Source organism: Bos grunniens, chromosome 6 (assembly GCF_055505025.1).
Source record: "Bos grunniens cultivar Pamir isolate PY7600 chromosome 6, Bosgru_T2T1.0, whole genome shotgun sequence".
NCBI lineage: Eukaryota > Metazoa > Chordata > Mammalia > Artiodactyla > Bovidae > Bos > Bos grunniens.
The window spans coordinates 45,541,208-45,562,325 of record NC_141170.1 but is presented as its reverse complement, the minus strand read 5'-3'; the positions used below and the strand labels follow the sequence as shown (position 1 = coordinate 45,562,325).

Here is a 21,118-nt window from a genome sequence, read left to right as displayed (position 1 = left end):
TAGTTTAAAAAGGGTTAGGGGGCTTTATTACAGCAGTATTTAATAAAATGTGGTGCGATGCACACAGAATGTTCTATATAGTTCATCTTCAGTGTGAACAGGTCAGCTTCACGTATCTATCTTTTCTTCTGCAGATTGTACATAAGAGCAGGAGGCCTTTTGGTTTTATACGCCACACTTCCCTTGATGCGCTTTCCTTTGATGTTAACTATATGTGGCAAGAGAGGGCGCCGGACTGTCAGGACTGTCCCTTGAGGTGTATAGCCTCGGAGGGTCAGTGTGTCCTTAAACTGCGGTGTCACTGCTACCCAACCTATGCAGGCACATGAAAAAACACAGACGGTGTTAGCAACCATCCTATTAAAAACACCAAACACAGCTCCAGATGGAGACCCCAGGGAGGCTACTGCTGCCTCACTATTTTTTTTAAAAAGCATCAATACATTTGTGAAAATGTACAGATTCATTTTCAGAGCAGGTTGCATCTTATGGATAATCTAGCATGTATTTCTTAAAATATTTGGCTTATGTCAGTTAAGGCAAATCTGTATAAAAATATGATAAACTCTTGTGCTTGGTGTAAAATTACCTGCAGAGGAGAACTTGATGTCAGCCACTGCTTCAGATTCCCCAAGTCCTTCATCTAACGTGATGTCTTCAGCAACAAGAGGAGGAAATCCTGCCATTCTTTCTTCTCCACCCACTGGTACCTTCCATTGGGAGGAGATAAAGTTATTTGGAAATTCAAATGAAACCCCTGATAACTCTAATATTAAGTAAGGCACTGATAAGATAATATTGTACAGGTATCAAAAATAAAACCATTAAACTAACAGGCCTGTCTGGACACACAGGTTAATCCCTGCCTCATTAGAAACCAAGGGTACATGGATAATGGTTTAACATCAGCTCTATGTTTACAGGTGTTTCCATTATTGGAAATAAAAGGAGGATAATTTACCTATTTATTAATGGATTTCTCTGTGTTTATCACTAAGAACACAAACACAGACGTTACAGTATGGTCCCTGCTCCTGAGGAGATCAGAAGGTGGAAATAGCAAGTAAATAAAAGGTAAGATACGTAATGAGAGGCAATTTATTAAGTACTATGGTTGTGAAAGGAATAATGAATGTGGCTTGGTCAAATAAAACCATTAATGAGCAGAATTTTGAAAAATAGATTAAAGTTACTCAGTGTTGAAAGGTATTCTGAGTAACGTACAGACACAAAAATTGGAAAAAAGATGATGAGTTCAGAGAATTGTAGTTTAACTGTGCTGAGTGTGTTGTGTGTGTGTATTAGTGATGAGGCTTTCAGTTTCGACTTCTCAGTAATGTGGAACTAACAAGGAATCATAAGCAGGAAAGAAAAAAAATGAAAAAGAATATTGGGACCTGCTTTATATTTTGGAAAAACCTGTACAGTGCAGGATTTATCAACCTCAGCACTATTGACCTTTTGAGCCAAATAATTTTTTGTTGGAGGAGGCTGTCTTGTGCATTGCACAATTTTTAGCAGCCTCTACTCGGCATCCAGTAAGTTGTGAAAACCAAAACTGTCTCCAGGCTTTGCCAAATGTTGCCTTGTGGTAAGAGTCAACCTGGTTGAGAACTACAGCTGTAGTGGGGTGGGGGTGGGAGGAAGACAATAAAACTGGAGTCTAGATTATACCTCATAATCTCAGAAAGCAGGCTACAGTTTGGACTGTGAGGCTGGTCTCAGTGATGATTAGGAGGTAGGATTGACTTTGACTTGGGAGATGAATGAAAACCAGAAGGCAAGGCAGAGGCACAGAGCAGCCCAAGAAACTGTATTACGAGGGGAGAGAAGCCTGGTGTCGCTTTGAGAAGTATCAGTGAGTCCACCCTGAAGACTACACAGATGCATGAAGGTGGAGCCTTCCCCTCAAATCCTACATGTGTCTGGAGCATCAACTTTAGGCCAGTTATTTCAATGGAGTCTTAATTTCACTCTGGCTTTTTCAGTCCAGAGAGAAAGAAGCATTTGCTTCTGAAGTCAGGTTGGTTTTATCCTGGTTGAAGGGCAGGTGTGCGTTTTGACCTATTTTTAGTTGTATGAGCGTTCATTAATGTAAATCACATCTGCATTGGATGCACCTGGTATTTTTGCAGGAGCTATGTCCCAACCCCCTCCTCATCGCCACAGACACTTACACAGCAGTGACAGCGGTGCCCTGGCACTGGATCTTCTCCACAACCTCACGGTGTGGTCACAACAGACAGAGGTAAAGGAAACTCGCCTAAAGTCACACAGCTTCACTAAGTGGTGGAGCAGAGTAGGATTTGAACCCAGCCTAGCTCCAGTGATCTTAACCATCATACACTACAGGCTAGCCAACAGTGTGTATTCAGGTCTGGTTAAAGAACTATAAATAGGCCCCATTCAGTTTCTAGAGAACTTGGAATAATTTCAGTGGCACAAAAAGGGCACAGCAGGGACTGCAGAGGATGGGAGGTGAGGAGCAGGAGTCAGCTTGATTGTAAAGAAGAGGAAGGAGTGGGACACTTGAGTTTAGTTTTGTTTCTGAAAGATCAGAGAAATTTTCACACACTGCTTAACAGGTCAAAGGAAGGATCAAGTAAGCAGGAGAGAAGACATACGATAGTCTCTAAGTATCTGTGGTTAAGAATCTCGGAGAAGAGCTTTTCTACCCAGACAAGGGCTTCTAAACTCAGCACTACTCACATGTGGACCAGATAATTCCCTGTTGTGAGGGGCTGTCCTGTGCACGCATTATGTTTAGCATCATCTCTGGCCTCCACCCACTACATGCCAGGAGCATCACCCAGTTGTGAGAAAATCCAATGTCTCCTCACTCAAATTATCCAGCGCAACTTTTTGAAATGATGTGACCACTGGGCAGTTGAAAAGTGGCTAGTGCAAGTAAAGAACTAAATTTTAAAATTTATTTAATTTTAATTAACTTATTGAAATAGCCACATGTGGCTACCATACTGGACAGTGTCACCCAGAGAAAACCCAGCTCTGTCAGTATCCTGGGGTCAGTCCAATCCAATATCCCTTTTGTTATCAGAGCCTGTCTCACTTTATAGCCAAAATCCTCAAGGTGAACAAGGTCAGGGAGAGCTAGCTGATGATGTAACAAAGATGCTTCTGTCCAACAAAGGCTTTTTATCAGGGCTGTGGGACTACCAGGGTGTATTAACCTAACTATTCAACCATCAAATCATGTTGGCTCACCTTCAGTAGCGTATGACCTGCGTGCTTCTGATACATAGTATCTGCCTTGTCCAATGAAGTAATGTGAACAGGAAGGAAGTTGGAAGCCACAACTGTAAACCAAGCTGACTGATTTCCCTTAAGAAAGGAAGAAAGAACTTATCTGTACAATGAAAACTTAGAAAACCAGCACATTACAAGGTACAATTTAAAAAATCTGGGGAATTCCCTGGCAGTCCAGTCCTGAGCGCTCTGTGCTTCCACTGCAGTGGCCTGGGTTCAAGCCCTGTTCGGGGAACCAAGGTCCTGCATGCTATGTGGTGTGGCCAAAAAAAAAAAGAGGAAGGTAGGAAAAACATGGCAGAAGCAATGCACTTACACCCATGTAAATAAACCTATGATACCTTATATACACTTTGTGGATACTTAAATGTCTATTTTTATGAAAAACAAATGAATATACCATCTGCTTTAATTGTCCCTGTATAAAATTTGGTTTAAAATGTTAATATTGTATGGTCTCTAAAAATGTATGTAATGTTTCAAGTATGTAAGGCCAAATTTTCAACAAATTATGAACAAACAGAAACCCAAGATGTGTGCTAAGGCAATGGCCACAGGTTGCACTGAGTGTGCATATCCATCTTTCATTTTCCATTTTTCTGCTCACTTTGGCAAAAATGGGGAGCAGTTCTATAGATGCTTTAAAATCTCTAAATGATGCTATGTAAATGAATACCAAACCAAAAAAATACATGTATAAAAGTGTACGTGTCATCGGATATAGAGTGTGGAATTAATTTAATGCCATATTAACCCTGCCCCTAAACGTATGCCCTCTGATTTCCACAGAAAATAATACCACAGGAGAGGGAAACTATCTTTTTAATGTCAAGCTGTATGGGACATTGAGCTGTTTTTTGAAGACAATTTTTTTAAGACCTATGACTTTTTCCCACTATTTCATTATCCCAGGTTTATATTACAGACATTTAAAAACACAGACATAAAAGGATATCAACCCCAACAGTCATGACCTAGTTATCAACATTTTGCTAGTCTTGATAATATCTGCTTGCTTAAAGTAAATCCCAAAAATAAAGTCATTTTTCAATGGTACAGACTTTTCTTACCTTCAGAAAATCTATGCGGCCTAAGGCACCCAAAAATAGAACCATTCCTGGTTTTAGCATAAAAGTTCTTGGAATAATGGAATGTGTTGGCAATACAATATTTACTTCTTTTTCTGTTAGAAGACTTAAAATCTGTAAAGCAAAGTGCAGATTTTTTTTGAGAATTACTTTCAATGAACATATGCTGTATCGTGCTTTACCTGTAAGATAAAAAGTTATGATTATATATTCTAGGCTTCACAATACATCAAAGTATGTATTCCAGAATTTGCTGCACATAAAATTCATAGCTTCTTTCTGTCTCATGGAATCAATTTATAGTTGGCTCTACTCTTGTTTCACAACTTAATCTTAAGTAATGGCAGTATACAGGTATATGAAACAACAGCATCCTCTGAATTCTATCAAATTTTGTGTGATCTGAACACATTGATGATTCAATTCCAGGATAGAAAAATATGTTCTCTTGTCAAGGCTTCTAGGGAGCAGCAATTCTCAGGTAATGGTAAGGTAATGTGCTGTGTTTTGTCCTCGTGGCAGCTATGCATGCATTAAGTGAGAGTGATCACCCCATTCTAGGCTCAAGTAAAAAGCTTGAAGAATCTTTGCTAAATTCCAGTATTCACTTTCCTTATTTCCTACAAATACTCAGCAAAAACAACAACAACAACAACAACACAAAGGTATGGATCCTGTGACTTCTGAGGATGAAGATTCCTAAGTAGACTAGAGAAAATGGAAAAGAAAAGCCAGGAAGTACAAGATTCTGGTGAGACTAAAATCAAAATCTGACTAAAAAAATTTGAGAAAGTAAAAAAATGGCTTTTTGTGGACTTGTTTCTTAAAGAAAAGTAAGAAGAAAATTAAAAAAAAAAGTAATATCTAGGGAGACTTGAACGAAAATATGTAAGGGGGTGGCAAGTAGTTTTCTTCAGTACTTGTGTTTGAAAAGCACATTTAAAGCTCCTGGCAGGAGAGAATTACTCTAACCCTTTTAGCAAAGACCCTCATACTTCCATTTTACAACAGAGTTCCTTGCTTTAGTTTGGGAAACACTGGTTCAAGGCATTAAATAAATATATCAATAAACTGACAGAGAATCAAACTGCCTGAGAGAACTTTTGTATCTAAAAACTTGAGGGTCTCAGTGCTGGCTATAGTAGTTAGCAAATTCTTGCCTTTTTGACCAATTGACAAGAGGGTATACCTGACTAAAGGAATTGCTATCCCTGACCTGCTGTTGCTGCTAAGTCGCTTCAGTTGCGTCCGACTCTGTGCGACCCCATAGATGGCAGCGCACCAGGCTCCCCTGTCTCTGGGATTCTCCAGACAAGAACACTGAAGTGGGCTGCCATTTCCTTCTCCAATGCATGAAAGTGAAGTCGCTCAGTCGTGTCCGACTCTTAGCAACCCCATGGACTGCAGCCTACCAGGCTCCTCCGTCCACGGGAGTTTCCAGGCGAGAGTACTGGAGTGGGGTGCCATTGCCTTCTCCATGTCATTGCCCTAACTGAGCCTAAAAGTTAAAGATGAGTGGGTAAAGTTAAAGTGATAGCAGTAGTAATGTTCAATAGTAGTGGGAGCCAGTTTCCTAAGCTGAAGCAAGGAACTCTATTGTGAAATGGAAGTATTAGGGTCTCTGCTAAAAGTGTTAAAATATTTCTTTCCTACATGTGCTTTTTCAAACACAAATACTAAAGAAAACTACTTGCCACCCCTTACATTATTTTCTTTCAAATCTTCGTAGATATTACATTTTTAAAAATTTTCTTTTTATTTTTAAGAAACAAGCTTGCAAAAGATTTTTAGCCAATTTTTTTTACTTTCTCAAATTTTTAAAGTCAGATTTTGATTTAAATCTTACCAAATTCTTGTACTCCTTGGCTTTTTCTTTACTCTGTGAAGTTCTGAATTGCTAAGGGAGTAAAGGCTGGACATAAACAATGAGTTGATCCTATTCTAAATTAGGTTCATCTGAGGGGGCACCTACTTAAGAAATTTAGTACTTTGTATCACTTTTTCAAGAACAAAAACAAATTAGAACTCATGCTGGAAAGTGTCATGTGTTTATAGCCTATTCTCAGAATAGCTCCAGGAAATGAAGACAAATCATCTGGATTATGTCAGCACAGTCCCCATGTTCCTAGGATGAATTAATGACAGAGAAGAAAAGCGTAGAGTAAGAAAGAAAGGACATTATACTTTAAAACATTTCAATGTCTGGCAGAGGGACCGAGGCATTACATTTATTCCATACACCTTTGGGGAACAATAAGTACAAAGTATGTACAGGGAGACTGCCCAGCTCAATATAAAGAGCAGGTCAAAGATCAAATGGGTGACCTTGGGACATGAGGTGACACTGCTTTAGCTGAGGGTGAGTCCCTCCTTACTTCAGTTCAAAGTGAGTGCACCTCTTGGTGAATATGTTATGGAGGGAATTCAAGTATGGGACAGGTGGCTGAACTGCAGTGACATTTATGATTTCTTCCAACCTTAAAATCTAGGATTCTGTAAATATTTCTCTAAGGTAAAAATCACAAAGATAGAAACAGGTTGTCAGAAGTGATGCCTACCAAATGGCATATAGATTCACCAAGGAAACAGTCTGATGAATGAATCAGAACTGAGTCTAAAATGAAAGGATGTCTTTTTTTCATCTGCTGATTAAAATAGTACTCCTGCACTTGAAAGTTAATGTTTCTAAAAGATATGAAATACATACACAATTTTCCTTTGTAATTCCAGGGGTGTCATAAAACCAGTGGGCATCTTTCACATCTTCTGGGGTCAGTTCTACTCGTTTGGTGGATTTATCTGCAGCCAGAACAGGTTCATTTCCCATATCAAAGGCAAATGAATCGGCATCAAATTCAAAGGCAGCTTTATCCTTCTGTGCTTCTGAATATGAGAATGTTCTTCCAACCCTTCCTAGAACAAGTTATATTGAAGTTAGTAGTCACTCCTTTAAAGCTTTTGACTCGTAATTTTTCTGTTTGCTTCAAACAAGTTACTAAGACTAACTGTGGTGTTTGGAAGGAAGTGAGACTACAGTGATACTTTTTCTCTGTTTCTAAATGCAGCCAGAGTCAGACTCTTGTAATGAGGAAATGAGTGTGGCTGGCTGTGCACATTCGGTGGAGGGGAAGAGTGTTGGAAATCAGTTTTTCGTAAATTAAGGTTGGAAAGAGATACTAAGGAAAGGGGGACAATCCAATTTAAAGCTGTTACAGTTCAACAACTTGTATGGTCTGCAAGGAGGGGGCTGGCATCTTAGTGCACATGGTTCTACTTCTAACAGTAGCCAGATAGGCAGTTATTCACATTTCCTTTCCTGGATTTCTTCAAGTATCTACCATCTCAATTTTCCCAGTCCAATGAATTCTGGACTTCCAAACAGCAGCCTTGCCTCTAAAAGGTCTCTATGTTCTAAAAAGAGGGAGTGTCTCTTCCCATAAAAAACTGGCTAGCCCTAGAGAGCTGTATTTCAAGATGCTCAACAAAAAATTTTAGCATACAGTTACACTAGTTTTCCTATAGAAGACACTTACCTACTAAATAACCATGCTTTTTTAAGAGATTCAGTTTATTTTGTTCTTGTTGACTAAGATCTTCTTCTGCTTCAGTTGCATCTCTTTTAAGCCTTTTTTGCCTTTGAAACATTCTGTAAGGAGTTGGGTTACAAATAGGAAACTTCAGAAGGTTTAATGTAGTACCTGAAATACCAAATACATACACTGTTATAAACATTGTACAGGAAAATGGAATAAAACATTTAAGAGGACCTGTACCATCTTGAGGACTGTGATTATTTCTCTTAACTTTCATGACAACCCTCTACAAAATTATTCTTACTTTACAGATAAGGCAATAGGCTCAAAGACTGGCTCACAGGCTCAACTAGGATCTGAACGCCAAATCTATAGGCCTGATCTCTTTCCATCTTCTGCATACTACTAACAGGTATAAAAGCATTTCTGTATATAAGTCTCCCAAAGTCCAAGACAGAGAATACAATTTACCAAGCCAAGTTAAACACTGGTTTCAAAGGAACAAATGAAGTAGTTCATTTTGCCAACTGTTACATAAAAACAGGTCACAGAAGGATTCATTCTGTAATTACTTCAGATGTTTCTTGACTGAAAATAAAAGTTGACTTATTTTCAGCGAAGCCACACAACATATTGCATCAGTGAATTATTCATATGTTAAACCTATAGAATCTCATGAGTAAACTCAAGATATGAAGAGTAAGACTGAGGGATGGAAGGAGGCTTTTCTCCACAAAAATCAAAGGACTTTCTGGAGAAACTTACAAATGACTAAAGCTACAAGGGAAACCTTCAAGAGAGCAAACATTGTCCTCTGGTTCACCTGAAGTGCTTAGAACGGTGGCTTGAACATAGGAATACTCCATTGAGTATTTCTATTTCTATTGAAAAGTTACTACAACATATACTGAATTTGCAAGCACTAAGCTGCCACGGAAGAGAAATGTGAACAAAGTAGGTAGAGAATTTTTAAAGGGAAGCCTCCCACCAGCCCCTGATGGACATTAAGGAAGAATACATGACTAGGAGAGTGAATCACGATCAGACGACCAGCTTTTCAGAAAACGAAGAGGACGCTCACCAGGCCAAGGAGAGATGGTGGCCCTGTCGATAGCTTCAGCGCCCTTGGCGATGCAATAATCGGACTCCAGAAGCGTATTGAAAAGAGTGGACTTGCCAGCGTTGGTTGAGCCAACCAGGTAGACGTCGCCCCGGTAGCGCCAGGAGCGCTGGAGCGCGGAGATCAACTCCTCAACTCCATAGCCTGTCTTGGCGCTGATGAGCCGCACGTCTCTGAGCACCGTGCTGGACTTCGACGGAAGATTCGCGTTGTCCTCCCCACCCCGTGGCCGGTCCCCACTGGAACGTTGAGCTCTTCGGTAGCCGCGGGGCGGCAGGAGCCCGGCGCCGATGCATTCGTCCCACAGTCGCTCCCGGAGCCGCTGCCGGTAGTTGGGAATGTCTTGGGGCAGCAGGTCCACCTTGTTTCCCAGCACGATCAGTTGCTTGGGGCCCACCAGGGCGGGCAGGTGGGGCAGCAAGGTGTCGGGCAGATCCAGTAGGTCCACCATGTACAGTACAAGAGCTGGCTCGGGCCGCCGCAGCGCGGCGCTCACCAGCTCCAGGAACTGTCCCTGGCTCACCTGAAGGCGCAGGGCGCGCCGGTGATGCACTAGCAGCCAGCAGCGCTGGCATACAGTCCGCTCCAGCCCCCCTTCCTCCGCCACCGCGCTGTTAAACTTCTCGCTGGGCAGGTAGCCGGGAACGCCGGGGTCCTGGCAGTGCAGCTCCGCACCGCAGCCAGAACAGTTCTGGCCGCTGGGCGGCACCGTTGGGTCCGGGTGCCCCACCACTTGGTGTACCCGCCGGCCGGCGCCTAACTTCTGCTGCCGCCTCTCCTCTCGCTGCTGCTCTATCCGTCTCTCCTCCTCTTCCTGCCGCTGCTGCAGCTCCCGCAGCTGGTCCTGGAGGGTTGCTTCCGACTCCGAATCCAGGACATACTCAGGGAACAGAAAACTCTCTTCCAGGTCAGCCCCTCCTGGGTTACCCCCAGTCGCTGTCGCGCCACGAGGAAGACCACGTCCCAGGCCCGCTGAGTGTCGGGAGGAGTAATCGGTAGCGCATCTCCTCTCGAGGAGCGTCTCCCGGACGCCGTTACGCGTTACAATGGGAGTGGGTCCCCGCAAGAAGCCGCAGAGAAGCCTGCGAGCTAGGCGCGCGGGCAGCATGAGAAATGCAGGAGTGGGCAAAAGGGCGGAGCCACCTTTTCGCACACGCACTGTGGCCCCAGATGAGCGTAAAACAGCAGGGACAGGCCAGGAGTTCCAGAGAGCCGTCATTCGTCAGCGTTGCACCGAAGCTCCTCCTTCCACGTCTAATCTCGTGAGTTCTCGCGATGAAGGCTCTGTGGCCCAGAAACCTACTTAAAGCGATACCCGGGACATAGATTAGCGTAGATCGGTCGAATAGGCTAGTGAGTGAGGGTTTAACTTTCAGGCTAAACAAACGCGCTGTCCGTGGCACCACCTGCTGTTAAGAAGTCACATTGTTAGAAGCTACGTGTTTGTCTTTTGAACTGGAAAATTAAAAATAGAATGTCGCAGACTTACAGCCACAATTAAAACCTTTTATTAATACATCTTCTTGGCTTTTTTCGGGTATCATTATTCGTGCAACAGCATTAAAATCACATTTCTTAAACATTTAAAAAATATGATGCATAGTTGTACACAAATCCTTCTTAAAAGCTTCGTGTTTTTAAATCTTTAGAACTGAAAAAATAGAGAACGGCGAAAATTAAACCTTTTATTATTAAATCTTCTTTCTTTTTTTGGTGCCATTATTTGTGCAACAACACTAGAAAACAAAGCTTCATTGGCAGGAGCCAACTCGGAGACTGTAAGCAGCGGTCCTCCCACTCAAAGAAAAGGAACCTCAACCCACAAACCGCGCATGTGCAATACTAACCCTTAATCACGTTTTTTCCCCCGGCCTTCGCGCAGGCGCAGACCTTAATTGGAGCCTTTATGGGCGGGGCTTCGTGTGGGACGCAGAGTATTCTGGGTACGCCGGAGACGGAAACTACTTCGCCTCGCTTTGCGGTGGTCGGTGTCGGCTACGCGCCTTCCTGTGTGTGATTTCTGGATTGAGGGGCTCGGGAACCGTTTGCCAAGATGTACGACGCGGACGAGGGTAGGTGACCAGTCAGGGCACTCCTCGGCGACACATTTACGGGGGCGAAACGTGGGGAGTTGGACGAATGAAGGAATGCGGCCCCCTCCCCGGCCTGCCCCACCACATCCCCAGTCGTTTCCCCACAGCCCCAGGCCGGATCCGAGATTTTGAGAGGCGGAGGGTGCAGGGAACGTAGCCTGTATGATCTCGGTCAGGGGGACTTTTGTTCTCTTGATTGAATCTGACGCTCCCTTCCCGTATTGAAAGTAGCCTGCAGAACCATACGACAGGTACAGTTGTTTTGATTTCGTCTGAAGCACAGCTCCTTTTCAAATTTACGTTAAGGCCAGAGATAGTGGATTTGTTGAATAGTTTTTGAGCGACGGCCTGTGCCAAACATTGTGCTAGGTTCTGGTAATACCCCGGGGACAAAGAATATAGTTTCTGTATATGTGTGTGTGTTGGGGGGGGAGGCAGGGTTTGATCCAGTTTGGCATTTCTTCATGTTGCTATATGCCTAAGTAAATTACCTTAAAAGGTGATATTTACATTTCCTCTTACCACGATATGACACAGTTTTCAATGGTATGCATTTTACTGAACAGGAACGCTATGTCTTTTTTTCTTTTTACATGTAGAAATCTTAGTCATGAATAGTGTATTTTCTTTGTATATTTTTAATGCTCCCTCTTCCATTCTCCACAACTCCTTTTTCAGAGTTCATTTTCTTCTAGCTCCCAACCTTCTGGTTGCCCCTCACTCTTCTGTTCCTTTGCTTACTTCATGGAGAAAATAGAAGCAGAAACTTAAGGTCTGCTGTTGAAACTTGTGTCTCATTTTTATCTTGGATCTAGAAATTTATTAGTATCATTGTATTCTTGTTCTTCTATCTGCGAAAAAAATTCAAAAAAAATCTTAGCTTAATTTTTTAGTAGGTGATATATTCTCATTTCTCACAAGCTAGAAGACATGAAAAATGTTAAAAGGGATAAATGATCAATAAATATAAAACTAACTTGATTATTACGGCTCCTTTTCCAGCCTTATTAGCTTCTCCTGTGTGCTTGTGATAATAACATCTAGTATGTCATCAAAGCTAGAAATCTCTAAGCTGTTTTAGATACCTTAGTTTTTTTACTCCGCCAGGACAAGGAGGAACAGGGCCTGACCCTGCAGGTCCATGATGCCTCATCCCTTAGTTTCAACACCAGGCTAAAGTGGTTTGCCATATCCTTCATCAGTGGCATCTTCTTCTGCATCCTTGGAACTGGATTGCTGTGTCTCCCTGGAGGCATAAAGATTTTTGCAGTGTTTTATACCTTTGGAAATACTGCTGCCTTAGCCAGTACATGCTTTTCAATGGGACCTGTGAAACAACTGAAGAAAATGTTTGAAACAATGAGATTGCTTGCAACAGTTATGCTTTTGTGTTTCGTGCTCAACCTGTGTGCTGCTCTTTGGTGGCATGAGAAGGGACTGGCTGTATTATTCTGCAGATTGCAGCTCCTGTCGATGACCTGGAATAGTTTGTCATACATCCCATATGCAAGGGGTGCAGTAATTAAATGCTGTTCTTCTCTCCTGAGCTGAAAACTCTTTGATAAGAAGGAGACTGTTTGAAAAGACCTTTTGAAAGTCGATGTTCTGTTTTTGGCCTTTTCCTGTTACAGCGATCACTCCAGAACAACTGCACTGATCATCTAAGAGCATTTTGTATACTGATAAAACTACATACCTATTAAACTGTTAAGTGCTTGTGACAGTAAATTCATTATGTGCCATTAATACGCCTTTTCAGAGACAAGGATATTTTAATCATTGCCAATTGTAAATGATTTTTAGCCAGTTTTTAAATCTTTTCTAAACAGCATTTGATATGTAAATATTTAAGGATAAACCTATACTGCAAGATATGATCAACTTTTTTGGTGGCTTTTACGTGTTTACATTTTAAAAATATCTTTTTAAAATAAAAAGATGTTTTATTTAAAATAAATAAATAAAAATAAAAATATTTTTAAAATAAAAACTTTAAATGTGAAAGTTTTACTTTAAGCTAAGCATTGCTTTATTGTATGTAATAAAAAATAATGTAGAAATCTTCATAATTTCAAAATAAACCCACACTTGGAAAAAAATTAAAAAAAAAAAAAAAAAAAGATGAGACTAATATTAGGACCGGTGCACACTGATTTTTCAAATGCCCCATTGCACACATGACTGTTGCTGCATGACTACCCCAAAATTTGGCTGCTTAGAAATTATTTTGAATTGAATGGGCTAGGAATTTGGGCAGAGCATAGTAGGAATGGCTTGACTGTTGCCTGATGCTGGTGGTTGGCAGACACAAAGGCTGGGTATTGACAGCTGGGGATTGTGATCTGGAGTGTTTACTCACACTCTGCTTTCAGTGCATCTGGCATCTAACCTAGAAAAATTCAAGGACTAGGATTGCTGACTGGAACATCTCTGAGTGGCTTCTCTGTTTAGGCTTTCTCACTTAAGTATACCAGCCTTAGAGTAGTAGGTCTTCTTAATCACAGCTCCAAATGTAAGTATTTCAGCAAACAAGGTGGAATTGCATTGCTTTTCCTGATCTAAAGCTTCTAAAATTGTGTAACATTGGTTCAACTGTATTCTCTTTAGTTATGGGAGATTCAAAAACCTATCTAGAATCAAGGGGAAGAAGCATTGACCAACCTCCCCCGCCCTTATATCTTGATGATAGGAGTGTTAAAATCACTTTATAAAAGAATATGTAAAATGGAAGATACAGTGTGGCCACCTTTGGAAAATAGAGGCTGTCATCCCTGTCCATGTATGAAATGTTGCTGTAATAGACACTGCACCTTAACATATTGCCCAGCTATTGGAATCCTTTGCTGACTCCTACGTCTTAGCCTTATCTCTGACTTTGGATCAGAGGACTGTCAGCTTGCTATTAGTTATTATAATATATTTAGCTGTTAATAAGAGTTACATGAGCTTTCTGGAGAGGATGGAACAGTTATAAATTCCTATGACTATGACTTGTACTGAACCTTTCTCATGAGACCTCTTTGTGAATTGGGAGAATACCTATGTGACATAGACTCGTGTATATGTACATACATTCATCCGTTATTTCATTACAATTCAAGTAATGATTGAGATTTTACAGAAATGGGGTAAAGCAATTGCTTTTTATTTAGTACCGATAAATGTGTTTCTGCTACCTCCCATGATAGGAGTGAGATGTGAGCTAGTAGTATTTATTGCAAGTAAGAATGATTTTTTTTTTTTTTTGCAGATATGCAATATGATGAAGATGATGATGAAATCACCCCAGATTTATGGCAAGAGGCTTGCTGGATTGTAATTAGGTAATGTTTTAGATCAAACTGAAAAAGTTTTAAAAGGCACTGTAAACCATACAGTGATTTCCTGCTTATTCTTTGCTTGAAAATTAGATGTTTTTTGTGAATAGGCTTCAAGAGTGCTGGCTTGTTATTTATTTAAGTATCTAACTTTAATTTGCAAGGTATTTTGATTTATAGGAAAATTATGCAAGAATTCATGTATATACTTCACCTAGATTCCGTAAAGGTTAACCTTATGCAATGTTTGCCTTATTCTTTATCTGTCTGCATTTTTTTCTGAAATTTTTGAGACTTAGTGACTTACCTAGGAATATTCTTTCATATAATCATAATCTAAGTTGTTAAAATAAGGAAATTAATTAATACAGTAATCTTATTATTTTTTTTTTTTTACAGTAATCTTATTTAACTTAGAGACCTTACCCAGATTTTGCTGGTGTCCCACTAAAGTTGTTTGGAACAAAACAAAAATTTTCTGATCCTGGATCCAACATAAGATCATATATTACATTTTTTCATGACTTATTCTTTTGTCTCCTATAACCTAGGACAGTTCCTTAGTCTTCCTCTTTTTTTGGGGGGGCGGTTCTGAAACCCACTATCTCTTCAAAGCGTCCCATGGCCTCACTTTTTTTTTTTTTTTTTGACCTTGACATTTTTGAAGAATACAGGCTGATTACTTTGTAGACTGCCCCTCAGTTTGGGTTTGTCTGATGCTCATAGTTAGGTGCTTACTTTTGGTAACAATGATGTTCTGCTCTCAGTGCATTATATCAGATGGCATATGATGCCTGTTTGTTACATTATTGGTGCTGTTAATTTGATTCCTTGGTTTTCTCACTGTTTTAAATCGATAAAGTTATAACAGGTTGTATTTCAACCCACATTCCCATCCAAGTCTAAGTGTAATTAAACTGTTAATAAAACTGAGCAGGAAGCCTTACATATAGATAAGAAAAATAACTTTTAAGTAGTTAAGTCACCTCTTGCTATGTTAGGATGTAAAATGCTACAATTCTCCTCTCTTACCAAAGTGACCGTTGCTTTATATATGGTAATATGATGATGCCTCAGCCTCTTCCCTTTTGAAGAATACATGCTTCTAGATTCTGCTAGTTGTGTTTGGAGTAAAACTGAAGCTTTGCTGAAGATTGTTTTGTTAAAAATGTATTGAGTTTATGGGATGTAAGTATGTATTTGTTTTTCCTATTAAACGTGGACTATAAACTTCATACTGAGACATTTACATCTTCTGTGATTTTTAGTATTAAACACCAAGAGACATTTTACTAGGAAACAGTAACCAGCTAGATGTTTGGAGGATGCCTGTATTTGGTGATCGCCAGGGAGAAAGAATGTTTTGATCTTAGCCAAAAAAATAGTTGTAAACTTATGTGGCAAATTGCTGAAGGATTAAATACACTATTTAATAAGTCCATGCATTTAATGTTTCTTACAGAATAAAGTGTTGTTTGATTTTTACATTTTAATTGCTTATAGGTACTTTAACTATGGTGAGATGATGTTTTGTTTTTCCACTATTTGATATCAAGTGATCTTCCCAGGCTTGTGAATGTGATAATACTTAATATCATAGTGACTTTAGTAAGATGACTTCTTGTACATCAGTCATGGTAGTTGTTATTTAGTCACTGTGTCTGACTCTTTTGTGACCCCATGGACTATAGCCTGCCAGGTTCCTTCTATACATGAGATTTCCCAGGTAAGAATACTGGAGTGGTTTGCCATTTCTTCTCCAGAGGATCTTTTTGATCAAGGGAATGAACCGACATCTCCTGCATTGGCAGGTGGATTCTTCACAACTGAATCTGGGAATTCAGGGAAGCCCATCATAGTAGTAGATACCATAAATAAGAACTACTCATAAATAAGAACTATAGGTGTTTAAAGGGTGGCATTCTAATGAGGTACTGTTCTGATGATTTGGGGAAAAGTAGCTATGGTTCAGCTTTCTGGGAGGATGAAACTTGTCCTTAGTTTTTAAAAAGATTTTTAATTGTAAATTGTCCATAAAACCATTGTTGTTTACTTTTACAGCTAGTGCCTTCTATGTGTCTCTTATATACAATGGCTGACCCAAATGGTTGTGAGAAATTTCTTTCCTGTTAGCTCACAGTGTCTACTGAAGGAAATTACCTTCACAATTCTATAAATATGTACTTACTTTTATTTATTTATTTGGCTGTACCAGGTCTTAGTTGTGGCATGCGGGAATTTTTAATTTTGGCCCACGAACTGTTAGTTGTGGCATGTGGGACCTAGTTCCCTGATGGTGGATCAAAACTAGCCCCTGCATTGGGAGCATGGAGTCTTAGCCACTGGACCACCAAGGAAGTCTCTGCCTCCATCATTCTTAAAGCTGTACCTTACATATGGGTGATTGTCACTGTGTTCTCTGCCACAGAGAACTTCTGATATTGGTAGCCACGGGTGACTGAATCAGGGTGGGACCCAAAGCCAGCGAATCTATAGGCTGGCCAGCAATCTGTGAGATGATTTCCTGATGTGGAATCGGGAAGCTGATGGTCTGTTGGGCTATGCATGGTGCTCAGAAAATTGGTGTGAGATGAGGGAGCTAGTTAATAAGCAAAAGGGGCCAGAAGCTAGGTCCAGCTATGCAGCTCTTCCTGTGTGGTGGTGAGGGGAAAGAGTCTTCTTACAAATAGTAAGTTGTTTCTTTTTGAACCTCTGTCCTTCATTAGGGCTTTCACTGTTTGATTTCTGTGTCTATACCACTAGCTCTGATCTCTCAACCTTGCTCCATTTTTAATGATCAGTCATTTGCTAAGTATTTTCACTTAAATGACTTTGCCTCATTTTACCTTTAACATATACAGAATAAGATAATCTTTAACCTAAAATTGAAATTCTTAACATGCTATATTTTAGTCATTGACATCATCATCTTTCTTATTAAAATTAAAGTTCTTATTTTTATCTTTTTTTTTCCATGCTTTTTTTTTGTTATATAAGTTTCAGGTGTACAGCGTTATAGTTCAACATCTAAATATACCACAGAGGGATCACTGCTACAGTCTAGTTATCATCCATCATTTGTATCACTATACGTTTTACTCCCTTCACCCATTTCACCTATAACACTAACCGCCTTCTCTCTCTGGTAACCTCTTATCTGTTCTCTATGTCTGTGAGGTTTTTTTCTTTTGTCTGTTGTTTTGGGTTTGGGTTTTTTCCTTTTTTTTTTTAAGATTCCACATATGAGTGAAATCATGTGCTATCTGTTTTTCTCTTATTTATTTCTCTTAGCGTAATATTCTCATGGCCCATCCATGTTAACATTTTTCTCTTTGACTATACATTTTCTTTAGTTTCAAGAAATGTTTCAAAGAGATTGGATAAAGTTTATAAGGGATATTTATAAGTTAGAGCTTCCTTATAGTTCTTACGTTGTGTTTTAGTAATTTTACCCACAAGTATAAGTCTCATTTCCCCAGACTTAACAATAAGTTCTACAAAGAAAGTGTTCCTACTCTCATCCCCTTTTTAGATACATGATAGTATTTTATATAGTGATGGATAAGAGTAATTTCTATTTCATGATTAATATTTGTTGAATTTAATGATAATGAAAATGGGGAAGTATGCTAGAAAACATCAGTGAGTTGTAACTGATTGTAAACTCATGTTTTCGCAGTTCCTATTTTGATGAGAAAGGTTTGGTGAGACAACAGCTGGATTCTTTTGATGAGTTTATTCAGATGTCTGTTCAAAGAATTGTGGAAGATGCTCCACCTATAGACCTACAAGCTGAAGCTCAGCATGCTAGTGGAGAAGTTGAAGAACCGGTAAGATGGTTACTTTAATAAAGTAACATAAATGTATTGATTCAAAATTTCAATCCTTTTCTCACCTGGCTTAAAGGTTAAAAAAGAAAATAGGTGTTTTCTGTAGTGTACTTAAAACAGTTTCTATCAGCTCCTGATTTATTCTTACTAATGGAGAGATGCATTTTTGCAAGTAATGCAGAACTGTTAATTCTTATACAGATAGTAGGTATTTAATAGGAAGAGGAATCTCAAGAGATATGATGAGCTACTAAGAGAAGCAAGCCAGAAATAGTCATATTACTTCAGAAAATCCTCCTTTTGTCTTTCCAAGTGTAAGGAATCGAAAGAAAAAGTAGGTGAAGAACTTCCGCCTTGATTATTTGTTGCATGAAATACATTATTATATCAATATAAGAGATAAGGGAAAATCACCCAAATATATCAGCTCTTTTAAATTTTCTAAATTCATTTGTAGTCTTTTTTTTTTTTTTTTTAACACATGCATGTTTTCAGCATTGTTAAAATCATAGCAGGGCTATCATTTTAGAATCTAGTTTTAAGTGAGTGATTGTAAAGAAGTGTGTATGTAGTCGAAAACAATGACTGTCCCTAGTTTTTTTTCTTAATTTATTTTTAATTGGAGGATAATTGCTTTACAGTGTTGTTGGTTTCTGCCATACAGCAACATAAATCAGCCATAGGTATACATATTTCCCTCCCGCATGAACTTTCTTCCCACCCCAGTTTTGTTTTTTTTTTTTTTTAAGCACTATTTGTTTATTGGCTGCGTGGGTTGGGGGATCTCAATTTCCCCCACCAGGGATCAAACCCAGGCCATGGCAGGGAAAGCCCAGAATCCTAGCCACTAAGCCACCAGGGAATTGCATGTTCCTAGTTTTTGAGTAGAGAGACAGCTTGATCGGTTTTGAGGGACAGGGAAAACTAAAAACCAAAACGAGGTAGAAAAGAAGTAGAAGTAGACAGAGGGAGAGATTATTATTTCCTGCCAGATCAGTCCCTCTTCTCTGTAGCTTGTCTCATGAGGGCTGGTAAAAGTTTAGGTGGAGATACTCCATAGACTTTGCTCTTAAGAACAAAAATAATTGACTCTTCTGGCACTGTGTTGGAAAAACAGGTATAAAATGTTTTTTTTTAATGTATGGCATTTTTTTATATATGGTCTTTTCAAAATGAGAGAGAACAATATAGCATATTCAGAGTTCCAAAATAAGTACTATGGAAGGAAGAGATCTCAAGCTTTGGTATCAGAGCTTAGTGAAAAAGACGGGAGGGAGTTAAGCGGACCATGAAGGGCATTTGTCATAGTAGAGAAAAGATATTTAATCATTTCAGCAAAAGATCCTTCATGAATTTGGCTTGTGGTTGGAATGGAGGGACCACTGTAGTCAGTATATTGTTTTTGACTTGATCTCTTTTCGATAGTGGAAGATAAGATGGAACTAGGTTTTCATATGCTTGGATGTCATTGGCTATCATAGGAAATTGTGGAAAGACTGTCAAAGAATGTATATAAAGCATTATTTTTAAAAGGTTGCTTTGGAAATGGTGTTTACTGGGAATGGCAAGAGACTAGAGTCAGATACAAATTTTGAAATAGCTTAAGTTTCAGATAATAATGCCCTAAACTAAGGTGATAGTGGAAATGAGTAGTTGGATGACTTAATTCCTTTTGTTTCATTATCACCAGTAGTTCTTTTTGCTCTTTGCCTACTCCAGCTTGGGGAACTTGGGTATTAATGATTTTCCTTTAGTGATCTGCTTAGTTCCATCTTTTCCTTTTCTGAGGTTTGATTTAGAGAGAAATTCTGTATCCATTTAACTCTGAAAAGTTCTCATGGATCTTGTTTTATTGGGTAGCAGATATTTAATTGAAAATTTTTCTTTCTCTTTTCTTTCTTTTCTTTTTTTAACTGTGAAATAAGCTATAGTCACCCATGGTTGGAAATTCTCATTTCTTTATGTAGAATAGTAATTAGGATTTTATGTTGTTGTTTTCTTTTTATTCCTCTTTGCACACAGTATTGTAAGAAGGTGGCTGTCATACTGATTCCATACATCTCTTACACAGAAATGCCCCCTCAAGGATTCCCAGTTATCTGCCCATGGGAATTGGCAGTTAGTGAATGGGGCAGAATGCTAAGTCTCAGGAAGTTTTCTTGAGACATTTTTGTGGGAAGTTTTGGGTCAAAGGGAGAGATGAAACTCAAAAATGAGCGTTCCATCCTTCATCTTCCTGGGGAAATTCTAATCCCAAAGGTTTTCTGAAGAAGGGCACCTCTCTTGGTGACCTCGGGATGGGTGGTGCCCAGACCTACTGCCTGGATTAGGTTGAGGCAGAAGAGGACAGCATTAAGCAGCAGAGTTTACAGACCCAAGGCAGAGAATTGAAAAGCCAGGATCAGGGTAAAAAAAAAAATTCAGCTGTGTTTGAAATATAGAATTTTGTAGACCGTCTTCGATAAAATTTAAATCACTGCTTCCATGCTGTCCTTTCCTATGTTCCCAGTATTTTTTTCAAGACTAGAGGTCTGGGCAGTAAGAAGAAATAGGGGAAAATACCTAGACTTGAAATGCCACTCCCCATCCCCACTTATTCTGTACAAAAGAATTCTCTCTCCCTCCCCTTGCTGTTGGGATGAAGGCTGTGTAGAGGCAAAAGGAGGAAAGCCCTCAGCACGTTCCTTCTTCTGCTTTGAAGTTTAGTTGCATCACAGGGCACAGAAGTGGAGGAGAAAATACAGGCTCTAGGAGAGCGTGGGAGCATAATCCAGTCAAAGAAGAAAGAGGGTGCTTCCCCTGCCCTGTGTCAGATGTGCTCAGAGCTTTCCTTCCAGTACTGACAGAAAGGAGTGAGAAGGAAGGGGAAG

At 39.7% G+C, this 21,118-nt stretch overlaps 2 protein-coding genes and 1 pseudogene across 3 annotated transcripts in view; 2 read left to right on the top strand and 1 right to left on the bottom strand.

Annotated features, from left to right (window-relative positions):
• Positions 1–10,264, bottom strand: LOC147370624 (nitric oxide-associated protein 1). The gene is made up of 7 exons (XM_086405608.1): positions 8,970–10,264; positions 7,889–8,053; positions 7,063–7,268; positions 4,338–4,469; positions 3,226–3,342; positions 590–710; positions 1–313 (listed from the first exon to the last, which is right to left on the bottom strand). Exons 1-7 carry the CDS (start codon positions 10,225–10,227, stop codon positions 117–119), a joined length of 2,196 nt encoding a protein of 731 aa, XP_086261734.1. The 5' UTR covers positions 10,228–10,264; the 3' UTR covers positions 1–116.
• A 707-nt stretch (positions 10,265–10,971) lies between these two features.
• The window catches only part of POLR2B (RNA polymerase II subunit B), a 45,723-nt gene continuing 35,576 nt past the window's right edge, over positions 10,972–21,118 (top strand). The window contains exons 1-3 of the mRNA XM_086405597.1: positions 10,972–11,080; positions 14,352–14,424; positions 18,098–18,248. Coding sequence (XP_086261723.1) covers positions 11,062–11,080; positions 14,352–14,424; positions 18,098–18,248 — 243 coding nt within the window. The 5' untranslated portion in view covers positions 10,972–11,061. The remainder of the gene's footprint in view (positions 11,081–14,351; positions 14,425–18,097; positions 18,249–21,118) is intronic.
• On the top strand, positions 11,148–12,829 carry LOC147370623 (vesicle transport protein SFT2A pseudogene; annotated as a pseudogene). Its single transcript, XR_015166294.1, has 2 exons — positions 11,148–11,214; positions 12,183–12,829. The product of XR_015166294.1 is annotated as a vesicle transport protein SFT2A pseudogene (transcript).

Coding starts and splice junctions, on each gene's coding strand:
- LOC147370624 (XM_086405608.1), bottom strand. CDS start 10,227: ATGACGGCTCTCTGGAACTCCTGGCCTGTCCCTGCTGTTTTACGCTCA. Junction 8,054..8,969: donor CACCATCTCTCCTTGGCCTG/GTGAGCGTCCTC, acceptor TTGGTATTTCAG/GTACTACATTAAACCTTCTG. Junction 314..589: donor CATCAAGTTCTCCTCTGCAG/GTAATTTTACAC, acceptor GTGCCTGCATAG/GTTGGGTAGCAGTGACACCG.